This window comes from Pan paniscus, chromosome 1, assembly GCF_029289425.2.
Source record: "Pan paniscus chromosome 1, NHGRI_mPanPan1-v2.0_pri, whole genome shotgun sequence".
NCBI classification, from domain to species: Eukaryota; Metazoa; Chordata; class Mammalia; order Primates; family Hominidae; genus Pan; species Pan paniscus.
Window position 1 is genome coordinate 143,012,299 of NC_073249.2, and position 13,223 is coordinate 143,025,521.

General features: G+C 34.8%; 1 protein-coding gene across 6 annotated transcripts in view; it reads left to right on the top strand.

The window, feature by feature from the left end:
• Nucleotides 1–13,223, top strand: part of TTLL7 (tubulin tyrosine ligase like 7) — a 134,593-nt gene that overhangs the window by 85,638 nt on the left and 35,732 nt on the right. For all 6 annotated transcript variants that reach the window (XR_004665276.3, XM_034933895.3, XM_034933891.3 and 3 more), the window contains 4 exons: nt 2,088–2,286; nt 5,792–5,997; nt 6,990–7,124; nt 9,288–9,368. Coding sequence is in view for 5 of the 6 variants with exons in the window: in XM_034933895.3 (XP_034789786.1) it covers nt 2,088–2,286; nt 5,792–5,997; nt 6,990–7,124; nt 9,288–9,368 (621 nt within the window). In the remaining variant the exon portion in view is untranslated. The remainder of the gene's footprint in view (nt 1–2,087; nt 2,287–5,791; nt 5,998–6,989; nt 7,125–9,287; nt 9,369–13,223) is intronic.

Consider the following 13,223-nt stretch of genomic DNA (forward strand, 5'->3'; position numbering starts at 1 on the left):
TAATAGCTTTTCACCAATTTGAGAATCTAAGAAACATTAGCTACATAAATAATAAATATCACATGAAGTATTAGGTTGGTGCAAAAGTAATTGCAGTAAAATATTAGCAATGTTCTTTTTATTAAGCTGGGTGATAGGCATGTGGGTATTTATTCTTCATATATTTATACATTTTTTATATATAGCCTACTTCATAATAAAATTGGACATAAAAAATAAGTAGTATGGTTGTGCCATAACTCAATGCCAGTTTACAAATTCCATTTTGTAGTTAAGACACTATTTAGAGTTTATGTTGCTGTGACTGCTAGTTAATTATTGCTTGAACAGTGTGTTGGTCAAAAAGTCCCAAGTGCATATAAGACACAAAGGCTCAGCTGTACGTTTCCCCTTGTGATTCTTTATAGGGTCGAATAACTCATTATGTAGCCAAGCTCTTTAAGAACACTTAAAGCTGTTTGCTACATGAAGGAAGGCACTACTAGCAAGCCTGATTGTGCCACTCTTTCTTCTGGGTATGCTAAACTTCTGAGGAAACAACCTTCCTCTAGAATTCATATTCCCCAAGATTGTCAAAATGTTTGATGATTGTGTTACTGGTAAATGTTTTTATGCATATCTCTTTGAACATTGTCAGTACTTAGTAAATATTAGACCATCAGAAGGAGCACATGCTTTTAAACACAAGTTGGTACCTTAGTGAATTAAACTACTTTCCTGCTTTGGTTATTTTTCATCCTTGGCAAAGACTGTAAATTTAAGAAGATCATGCTTTTTGGCTCACTCTGTATTCCAGGCACTTCATGAAATGCTATTTCTGTCTTTATTTTTATTCTACACTGTTACACTAGAGGGTATACCTTCTTTCAGTGAAATCCCCATGCTATCCAAGGATTTCATTATAGTGTATGCTAACATCAAAACATTTTTGTTTGATTTAACAGAAAACAAGCGACTAGTATACAACTGAAGGAACCTCTCCCATCAGGAATAGGAGGCATATGGTGTGTGTAATAAATAGTCTCTTAGAATGACTGAGTTATAAAACTGTCTTGTTCTTGGTTATGCACATTCTTTCTGATGTGAAGCTGTCCCACGTCCCTTTCCTTCCATTCCTTCAGCTGGCATCATTGGAAACACATTGATTGGGAGGACTAGAAACAAGTGATTCTAATAGGGATGGTAACACGTAACAGCATGGCATTTTCAGTCTTTACAGATCTTCCATTCTCTATTAGAGAAATTTATCCTTCCTCCATGAAAATTTACCCATACTGATCTTCATATTATATTATTAATTTTTAAAATGTAGCATGGGCAATGAAAAGTTATGTCACTCTATTATGGCCAGAAGCTACGTGCCAGAGTTAGGAATACTCTGAGAAAAGACATCAGTTGTTCTTGAGCAGTTTGGAAAATGGACAGTTAACTAAAAATTTTATTTTTATAAATATCCACAGCCAGTTAGTCTTGTAAGGGATACCTAACTTCTTCCTGCACATTGTCTGAATGGATAGGCTCACAGGCAATGTTTTAGTATTCTTATTCTCTTTATCCTTTTTGTCTCTCTTTCTCCTCCCACCCCCTCACACACACAAACACAGACACACACACACCACACACATACACACACACAGATGCACTTGCACGTGCACATGCATACACATTTATTGAGTAACTCTGAACGTTAATGATACGACAAAGATAGATCTCTGAGTCTTGATGAGTAATCTTTCTTATGGAATGAAAAAAGCTGATTATATTTCTTATTTTTATATTTTTATCTCAAATATTTTCCCTTTATTTTGTTATTCTTTGTTTATGGATACTCTGGCCCTTTATTCCAATCATGTAGGAACAACATATTCCTCATCATGACTATATCATTTAAGAAAGAATATTTTGCAGAAACAACAATCAATGCATAGCACTGTAGGCTAAGCAGCATGGCAGCAATAGTATTTGGGGGGATTCTCAACCTTCAGTAAAAAGCAGCAAGCATGGGGGAAATTAAAAATAGTAACTAATCATATCAATAAACCTTTTTTAAGAATTCTAACAAAATAACACATTTCCATCTTTTTTAGCCTCTGTGTTCTATGCCTGAGAGTACTGAGATAATGAAAAGACCGAAGTACTGCAGCAGTGACAGCAGTTATGATAGTAGCAGCAGCTCTTCAGAATCTGACGAAAATGAAAAAGAAGAGTACCAAAATAAGAAAAGAGAAAAGCAAGTTACATATAATCTTAAACCCTCCAACCACTACAAATTAATTCAACAACCCAGTAAGTCAATTTCTTCTAATTTAGATGTTATATAAAGAATTATGGAACTGAAATTATTAAACTCAGTAAAAGGTCCTTGGGCCAAATGAACCCTGTTGTGTGTGAGGAGACCTGGATTCCATCCCACTTCCTTCCCTAACCAGACTCGGGCACATCCCTTAATTAAGCCCTTTCAAGATCTGCAGATAGAAAACGAAAGGGCTGGATTAAGGATCTATTCTATATTTCATCGTTTTTGTTAGGTGCCAGATTTTTGCCTGGGTTTTGTAAAATGTGCCTCATGGCTGATCTGATGATTATGTGTCTCTTAAGCCAATATATTCTCTCTCATTCAATTTCTGCCTCTCTACTTCCTTCACCCACTTTGTTTTATACTATCACTTATTATATATTTTTCAAAAAGTATGTATATCCCTAGGCATTTGACTTGAATGTATCTGTAAGTTACATAATTGTGAAATAGTTGGAGTTTTGTTCCCTCCCATTTTCATCACGGGTGAGTACTTAAGTCAGGGCTTATGATGCATAGGAACTACTTAGGAGAGCAGCCAACCAGCTGTTCCATCTCCTTCCGTTTCTGCTTCCTTTTCTCTCCTTCTGTCTGTATTTCTTTTTACATTCTCTCTCTCTTCCTTTGGCTCTTCTTTCATTTGTTCTTCAATTCCAAATGTGCAATATTGTGTCTGTGATTTTTCTTTCATCCCCAAATGTCCAGTGTGGGATTGCTGTTTGCCTAGATTCAGTTGGAAAACCCCTTCCTGATGCTGCCTCCAGTCCAGGACTTTTCTGAACACTTGTCTCTCATATCTCTATTTGCCTCGTGCTCCACTGTCCTAGGGTTCCACTAAAGGAACCAGCTCAAAAATGCAGTGAACACAATTGTGAGCCCTTTTTACCGTCAGCAATGTATTTAATATGTTAACTTCCCTGATAATGTGGATATTTTAAAACTGGCCTTAAACACTTACGGCAAAATGCATGAGGAATAAAGAAGCTTTTAGAGGAATGGTCTTTGTTTATACATTATTCTCTAAAGAAATGTGCTACTACTTCATATCTTTCAGGGCTTATGTCTTTGGAGGGGAATTAATGTATTGTGTTCCATTTCATTTATTTATTTATTTACTTATTCATTTAAGAAATGTTTATTGAGCACCTGTTACACAGTTTGTAAGCTATTTCATCATTTGCTTCCTTTTTTCTGAAGGATTCCTTAAATACTTTCAGTGTGTCTTTGTGTAAGTATGGCTCTGTGTTGGTTTTAGAAGCTGATGTTTTTATGCCCAAATTTGGTCAGTTTTTAATTCCCTTTCCTGTTAGCTGATGTGTACCTCCCTAATGGCATGAACTGATGGGGGATGAGGACAGGTTAGAGTAAAATTTGCTAACATTGTTATAGCTCTGAGATTGTTCTTTGTTCTTAGACCAATAGGTTAACAAATTGATATCAGACAATAGTGCACTAAAATATACAGATTTTTAAAATGTTTTTAAGTATGAATTTTCATTTGAAATCTAGCCTAATTTAATTGCATGTCTTTTTTATTAGTTATATTTTATTTTTATATTCACGAGGAATTGTAACAAGTCTTTCACTTTGTGTTTATTCTTTCTTTAATCTTACATTAAGGAACATTTCAGCCAGAAATCCTACTTGAGTTTTGTCTTCAGAGTAGTGCTGATGATCAAGGACAAAATCCAGATTATGTGTAACACTTTCTCTTGTATATAGTTTGAAAAATTCAAACTTATTTCAGCTTCAAAGGGATATGCAAGTTACAAAGATTTTTTGTGAACCTACCCAAATATCATTGGCATGTCTAGCTACTTAGTTATTCTATCTGAATTTCTAGCATGTGTAGGCAAAAAAAAAAAAAAGGAAAAAAAAAAGTAATCTGTGATGATTCAAGACAAAGGATATTTTCTTTCTGCCCAGTGATCAGGTTATATACAACCAAACCATTACCATAACCTCTCAAAGAGAGTAGGACTACAGTGCAGTTACTAGCACATGCCTTGGGTATTTTCTTAGTATAAGTTTGCTCTCGGTGCACATTAAATATGTGCAGTTCTTTGTTAAAAAAAAAAAAAAAAGATTGACCGGTGGTATGTTCCTCACATAGCCCTTCTCTAGAAATATAGAAGCAGTGTCATTTTGAAAAGTGGTGACAGTTTCAGGTTCACAAGGAAGTTAATCATTGGAACAAAGAGAAGTTTTTTTTAATCTTTAATATCTTAAATAAGTATACCTTTTTGTACTCTCCAAAATTTAATTTAGAAGTACATCCCTAAATATAAGGCTTATGTCTATTCCCTTTATAAAGGTTTAAATTTTTTTTCAACAGCTAATGAAGAGAAATATTTGGGTATTCAACCCGGCTTCATGTGAATTTTACCAAATTATTTAATTAATGAAGATATATTCCTCAAGCAGAGAAAGAATACAGAACAGAGGATATATAGACCATAGGAACTGAAAAACAATAAAAATATTGATAGTATTGAGTGATGATCTATTTCCCTGTGTCAGGAGTCAAAATTTATCTGGAACAGTTGGTTTTCTTTATTAGGTGTTCTTAATATGCATTGGGGAAGATATTTTATAGTTTCTCTTAGATACTTGTTCTGATAACAACCCTATAGATCCATACATTTTTTTCTTCACTTGTCTTTTTCTATAGGAATTTAACCTACTTAAAAAATTATTTACTCTTGTGACTTAAAATACTCTCTGTTCAGTACTACTCTTTATAATAACCAATTCTATATTTAAACTCCGTTAGGATAATCTGCATATTTTTCCTTTGTTTTATTACTGTTTTTTTTTCTCATGGCTTCTAAATTCTATAACTTAACCTATTTAGCCTGTACACTCTCTATACTCCTTTCCAGCCCTCCCTGTGAATCTTGCTGTAAAATGTTCAATCTCTAACCTATACACAGATTCTTGTGAGTGACCAGTCAAATCTCAAGGGATAGTGGATAGCATCATGGTATTATAGAAAAAGGGAAGACACTGGAATTAGATAGGGTCAGGATTGAAACCTGATCTTGACCACTTTCTTGCTGTATGACCTTGAAAAAGTTCTTTCTCTAAGCCTCTGGGCAATGGAGATCCCTACTTCAGAGGGTTTCCATGAGGACTAAGATATAAGTGTAGCACTTAGCACAATGCCTGGCTTATAGAATGTGCTCCATAAATGTTAATTTTCCTTTCTTCTGGTTCTCTTATCTCATGTTTTCAGGATATAACATTGAAGGATTGTTGATAGTATTATTCCCACAAGGGCCATTTTTTTATACATTACAGGGGTTCTTCTGCAACAAGTTCACTGTTGTTGAAAAATGTATTCCAAACTCATATTCTCATGATGATGCCTATGCTTTGACATTTATTGCTACTTTACTACTAGCTGCTATAATCTTTAGTTTATATAGACTTCATACAGTGAAAAACTTGTATTAATACTGCTACTGTAGTATCCCTCTTCTCCATCACTGATAGGCTCCATAAGACGTTCAGTCAGCTGCCCTCGGTCCATCTCTGCTCAATCACCTTCCAGTGGGGACACCCGCCCATTTTCTGCTCAACAAATGATATCTGTGTCACGGCCAACTTCTGCATCTCGGTCACATTCCTTAAACCGTGCTTCCTCCTACATGAGGCATCTGCCTCACAGTAATGATGCCTGCTCTACCAACTCTCAAGTGGTAGGTCGTCTGTTTTGCTCTTTCAAGATTACAGGGAGCTCTGTACTCAGGCAAAGGGGATCAGATGAGAAGAGGACAGACTGAACCTCAGATCCTTTCCATAATTCAACTCATGACCTCTTGAAATTTGGATTATTCACCTACCTTAGCCTACAATTTAGTATGACTCTTAAAAAGTGCAGACTTCACTCTATCACAGAACTCAAAGATGAGCACTGAGAATAGCATTATTTTATTTTCTATTTGCTGATATAGTAGGATAATATTACTGAAAATTACCTGAGGAAATGTATGGTTTTGCAGTGTATTATGCAGTCTATCTTTAAATTTGAGGAAATTTGGAAAATTTTACTTAATGGGACAGTTGATTAATAGGTTAAAAAATGATAAATTCTCCTTAGAGCACTTAAGTACAATGTTATTTATAATGTGTTCTGTATGTTAAATTAACATATAGTATTCCCTTGTTAGCATGAATCCCAGAGATTTGGTATTTAGAAAGTAGTGAATTTAGTTTGTAAGAAGGCTTACTTTTAGATGCTCAAATAGATAGCTCCGACTACCTTCACGTAGACTAAGGATTTATTTAATTTGTTTATTTAATATGGATCATGTTTCCAAAGGGAAGTCAGGAAATATAAGTGAGTGAATTTCACTTGGTAACAATGAATTTTTTTTTCTAATCAAGAAAAATTGCCTAAGGTATATGTAGCAAATGAAACTGACCAGGAAGTCCTTTTTAAGTATTTATATTTTTATTTTAGTACTTTGAGCTAAATAAGTATAACCTTGTGGAAGTGTGAAAGACACTCTTGGGATTCATATCCATTTAATCCAAAGAATTCACAAGTGTAAAAGAAAATTTTCTTCCTTTTTCATTGTTATTGTTTTCAGTTAAAAGTGCATCATTTTTACCTAGAAATATCTTTCAGATTATACTGGCACAATGAAATAAGACCCCCTCCAAATATCTGTATTCTTTCAAATTTAAGAGTGAGTCTTTGCGGCAACTGAAAACAAAAGAACAAGAAGATGATCTAACAAGTCAGACCTTATTTGTTCTCAAAGACATGAAGATCCGGTTTCCAGGAAAGTCAGATGCAGAATCAGAACTTCTGATAGAAGATGTGAGTATGTGATGTATCTAAAATGCCAAGGAGCTGGTACCTTTTTATTCTTCTTAAAATATTAAAATTTATTTCCTGAAGGCATTATGCTCAGTGACATAGTAAATTTAATTGATGTTCTTTTCAACCTCTACTAGCTTTAGAAAATACAGGGGTTTATTTTAATTGTTACAATTCATGGACAGTGACATCAGATTATAATCAGCAGTACAAAATATCTTTTAGTATATAGTGCTATTTTAATGATAAGTCTGCTTCATCAAGTCAGAATAATTAGTGTTAAATAATTATTGTTCTTAATGATTAATCAAATATCATGTTAAACCTGCTTCTATAAAGATTTAGAAAGAACTAATATGGAATGGGGTATGATGAAAAATGTGGGGCTGTGGCATAAAATGTCAAGAATATTTGAATGTGACACCTTGAATGTCACATTTTTGGGGTCAGATTTTTGAAATGACTTATGCTGAGCTGTGTGTTTTTCTTGTTACACACACATGTGCACCACCCAGTGGAACATTCTAAAATGTCAGAGGGTCCTAAAATTCACATTAAAACCAGTGACTTACTCCTAATTTAGAAAGAGGGTCCAAGTTATTTCAGATAATTTTTGTGAAAGAGCATTTCTTCACGCAAGGTTACATTTCTTTATTCAAACATCCTTTTCGTTCCTTCAGTAATAGAACCTTGTTTTTTGGGGGCCATATGTATATTTATAAATATATAAAAATATATTTTGGGCCTTTTTTTTTTACAGATACAATTTTATAAATTATGTATATAAAATATATGTTTTTTTTTTCCAGAGGAGAGGGCACCATCTAGTGGCCACTTATAGGATAAAAACTACAGCCATGCACTTGGCATTTTCGTTTTTTAGCGTATACTTTAGACCTGTCTGAAGTAAGTGTGTAGAAACAAAAAGCAAACAAACAACAATAAAAGAGACTTTCTTGCTAAAAAACACCCATAACTAGAATTTATATTATGTACTGATGACACAGTCATAAGCAAAGCCCCCAATTATTATATATTTTGTTGTTATATATATTTTTAAAAAGTGAAAATGGTAACTTGTTTGCAAGCTAGGTGCTACTTAGTTACATTAAAGGAAATGAAAGAAAGCATTGGATGTTAAGTATTATACTAGATGTGCTTTTATTTACCTATGTCATCTTATTTGATAAAATTTTCTATATATAGCCAATGACTTTGTAGCACTTTATTTTATATATTTCTTAGAGATATTAGTTATATCCCATCTTTTTGAATCAGGTAGAAGAAAATTAAACAAAGAGTAAAACTAATATTTCTGACTATCATGATTGTTCTATAAAGAATGTATATAGGCTTATATAATTAATAAAATATAATGAATATTTATAGCAGACATCAAATTGTTTATTGTGTGTTCACTACATGTGGTAAATATTTTAATCTGTTTACTACAGTATATATTACAAGACTATATATTCAGAAGTTTTGCAGACTTGCACAAAAATAAAACAAAGTAGTAGAATTCTCATATAGGCTGCCTTCTAATGCATTATTCAATATTTTATTATTATGAGTGATAAATCAGCCTCTAAAATACAAATGAAAAATCTATGTCTTGGATTTCTTGCCAAATCTTATGTGCCTGAAGACATTTGACTTTCATTCATTGGAGATTGTTTTTTGTTTTTGAGACAGAGTCTCACTCTGTTGCCCAGGCTGGAGTGCAGTGGTATAATCTCAGCTCACTGCAACCTCCACCTCCTGGATTCAAGTGATTCTTGTGCCTCAGCCACCCAAATAGCTGGGATTACAGGCATGCACTACCACACCCAGCTAATTTTTACATTTTTCTTAGAGACAGGGTTTTGCCATATTGGCCAGGCTGGTCTTGAACTCCTGGCCTCAAGTGATCTGCCTGCCTCAGCCTCCCAAAGTGCTGGAATTACAGGTGTGGGCCACAGAGATTGTATTCTTAATACAACTAGAATAGAAAGCTTTGGATGTAGATGGTTTCTTTAATTTGTATTGGAAATCTTTGCACATGTGTTTTTATGAAAGTTGGCATTATTTGTTGCAAGTATATTATAGTGCTTTCATTACACAAATTAATTTAAAAAATGGGTTTCAACCTGTAAATTTCTTAATGTTCCTCCTTCCAAACAGATCATTGATAACTGGAAGTATCATAAAACCAAAGTGGCTTCATATTGGCTCATAAAATTGGACTCTGTAAAACAACGAAAAGTGAGTAATGCTCAAAAACAAGTTTTTTCCCTCTTGGATTATGTATTAAGCTAGGATCATTAAGCCAAATTCATAGACAGACTGTATATTTGCTCATTTGTTTACTCATTTCTTCAACAAACACTTATTAAGTATCTATTATGTGTCAGGCACTCTTCTAGGTTCTGAGGATACAAAAGTGAATTTTTAAAAATCCATGCTTTCATAGAACTTACATTCTAGTTAAGATGTCTGATAATAAATAAATGCATAATAGAATGTAAGGTGGTACAGTCAGCCTTCTATGTCTGTGGGTTTCGCATCCATGGATGCAAGCAACCAGGGATTGAACGTGTTTGGAAAAAAAAGGATGGCTGTGTCTGTACTGAACATATACAGACTTTTTTTCCCTTGTCATTATTCCTAAACAATACAACAGTGTAACAACTATTTACATAAAATTTACATTGTATTAGATATTATAAGTAATTATAAGTAATCTAGAGATGATTTAAAATATACAGGTAGATGTGCATAGGTTATATGCAAATATTCCACCATTTTATATCATGGACTTGAGCATCCATGGATTTTGCTATCTGGGAGTGGGGGTCCTGACACCAGTCCTCACAGGTGGAGAGGGATGACTGTACTAAGTACTATGAAGAAAAATAAATTGAGATAAAAAAAATAGAGGGAAGGTAGTATTTGAGCAGAGACTTAAATGAGAATCATGCTATACAGATATCTTCAGAGACAATGTTTCAGGCAGAGGGAAGAACAAATACAGAGATGCTGAGGTAGAAATTAGTTTGATGGGTATATGAAGCAGAGCAAGGCACCATTTTATTTATATATTTATAGGATAGTCTGTTTTAGCTGGAAAATGGTGAGTGATGGGGTCTTGGTAAGAGATAAGGTTGGACAGATAGGGAGGACCTAGGTCACAACTTTGTAGGCTATGGAAAGATACTGGGTTTTATTCCAGTTGATGAGGAACCACGGGAAATTTTGAGTAAAGAAGTTACATAGCCTGTTAGAATTTAAGAGAATCATGAGAACTACTTGTGGAGAATAGAACCGGGGGAGTGGGAATTTGGCAGAATAGAAATAGGGACCAGCTAGAAGGTTTTTAGGGTAACTGAGGCAAGAGCTAATGGGTGCTTAGCTAGGGTGGTAACTGAATGGATGGATGCTGGAGAAAGAGGGGGAGGGTTTTGCTGTTTCTGTTGTTTCATTTTATTTTTATTTTGACCATGTTGATGTTGATATATTGATTGGACATCCAAGTGAAAATGTTGAGTGTGTAGTTGTATAAGAGTTTTGAGTTTAGGGCTAAGATTGTGTATGGTGAACAAAAATTTAGGAGTCTCTAAGATATTTAAGGTGTCAACTAGATGAAACTACCTCGAGTTTCAAGGACTGAGGCCTGAGCCACTCCTACATGTAGAAATCAGAGAGATGGGGAGAATCTATCAAAGGGGACTGACAAGGAGCAGCCAGTAAAATGTGAAAAAACCATGAGAACTGGGTGTCCTTGAAGCCAAGAAAAGAAATTATTTTAAGGACAGAATAATCAATTGTGTCACGTATTGCTGACAGAGGTTGTAAGCTGAGCACTAAGAACTGACTGTAATTTTTGGCAATGTGGATGTTAGCGATGACCCCAATCATAAATTTAGAGGGGTGGTGGGGAGTAAAACTTGGAATATGTACAAGAAGAAGAAAAGTGGAAAGCAAAACACCACAGTTACTACAGGCACTTTTTCAAGGAATTTTGCTATAGAGGGGAAAGGGAAATGTGGTGGTGGTAGATGGAGAGGAATGTGGGCCAACAAGAAGGTTTTTTTTTTTTTAAGATGAAGATGTTTTCAGTTTGTATGATGATGAGAATGATTTAGAAGAGAGGAATGGCCCAGGAAAGAGAGGTGTTAAAAAGTTCTTGAGTAAGTAAGCTGTGAGAGGGGGAGGGTTTTCCTAATCAAGAGCATTTATTCTAACGGGGGAAGGCAGGTGCATGGGAATGTGGTGGGAAGATGGGAAAGTTTTCTTCTGGTGGGGAGGGCTTCTGGAGATTTGGGGAGAGAGTATAAGGTACATAATGGTTGTCTTGGAGAGTGGAAGAGTGGAGTGGCCAGCACCATGAAGGGCCCATCAACTGCACTGTAACATTGTTTTCTGGGAGATAGGCTATTTTAGTAGTGGAGTGAAGTTGTCGAATTCCTTCAGTAATACAAACTATCACTTGCCCTTTCTAGGAATTGTCATGAATAAGCTGAAACTTGATGCTGATTACATGATGACTCTTAAATTATATACTTTTATCTGAGTAAGCTGAACTCACTGTTGCACATTAACTCATTCAGCAAATATTTGCTTAGTGTCCTGCCATGTGCCACGTAGAGTACACTGTTGAGGAGGGTATAGTAAAGCTGGTGACAGAGGCAGATTGCAAAACACATGAGAAGCCCTGAATATGTTTTCAAGTCACTGACTTTGGCTTCGATTAATGGAAATATGGAATTTTTATTAGAATTGGAACCTTGAATTTCCTTAAGTCCATATAATTTTTGTAATCTAGAAGAGAGAGAAGTGTAGGTAAGTTGCTAATTTAAAAAAGTAGAGAGTACGATATTAATAATACAGGATAAATGTGGCATTTCAAACCAATAGAGAAAAGATGATTTTTCCACTAAGTGGTACTGAAGCAATTATCTATTTGTAAGAAAATTAAGTTGGAGCCTTACTTCTCACCATATAAAAACAAACTTCATATAATTGCAGCTTTCTATGTAAAAAAGAAAATATTAAAGATTTAAAAGAAAATACAGAAGGATAAGTTTATAATCTTAGGAAAAGATCAACAGATTTGATTACATAAAATCTTATGAAAGGTAAAAGATATCTTAAAAGGCCGAAGTTGAGAGGGCAATTGGATGGGGGATAGAGGAGGAGTTTGAGGAAGACAGATAAGTGTAGCACATAAAATGAAAAGTAACACTAGTGAACCAATACCTTCTGCAAATCAATCAACAAAAGAAACTTGCCTATAAATGTTGACAAATAAAATGGCAAAGCATATAGAAAGACCATGAAAAGACAACTTATGGATTTCAGATAGCCATTTAACATGTAAATAGATCCTTGACCTTACTAATGAAGAGGAAAAAACAAGTAAAAAACATCATATGAGCAAAAATTAGTAAGACACATAATATCCAGTGATGGAAATAGTATGGGTAAAAGGGCCTTTGCTATGCTATTCGACAGAAAGATAGTACATTGGTACAAGTCTTTAGAAAAGTGATTTGTAGTATCTATTAAAATGACATGTTCATAATATTATGAGTCAGCAAAACCACTTCCAGCATTCCATCCTATAGAATAATTGCCTGAATGTGTAAAAGATTTTTGTACATAAGCATTCATCACAGTGATAAGGCATCTCCATGGAAAGGGCTTGTGAAGTAATGGTGCTGTGCGTTTGTTTTGTGTTGAGGTAGGAATAAGGGAAAGAGGCAGAGAGTGTCTCTCCCTGACCCCAGGACCTTGCTTCGGCTGTCCTTGCTGACTAGAATCCCTTCTTTACAATCTCACACACCACATATTTTGAAGGTCCAGCTCCATCTCCTTCACAAAGCATCTGGAGTCCCCTACAACCAGATATCTTTCTCTACTTGAATCTTCATGGCACTTTGTATTCAGCTATCTTATGATCTCCCTTGAGAAATTTATGGATAATTTTTTCCATCCCTCTAAAAAGCCAAGAGGATGGGTCTCATTTTGTAGTTAACTGCAGGAGGCTTTCTATCAATTTTTGTTAAGTTGATTCCATTCTAGACTCTTTTAATTCTAGACTCAGTAGCAAGCTAGCTG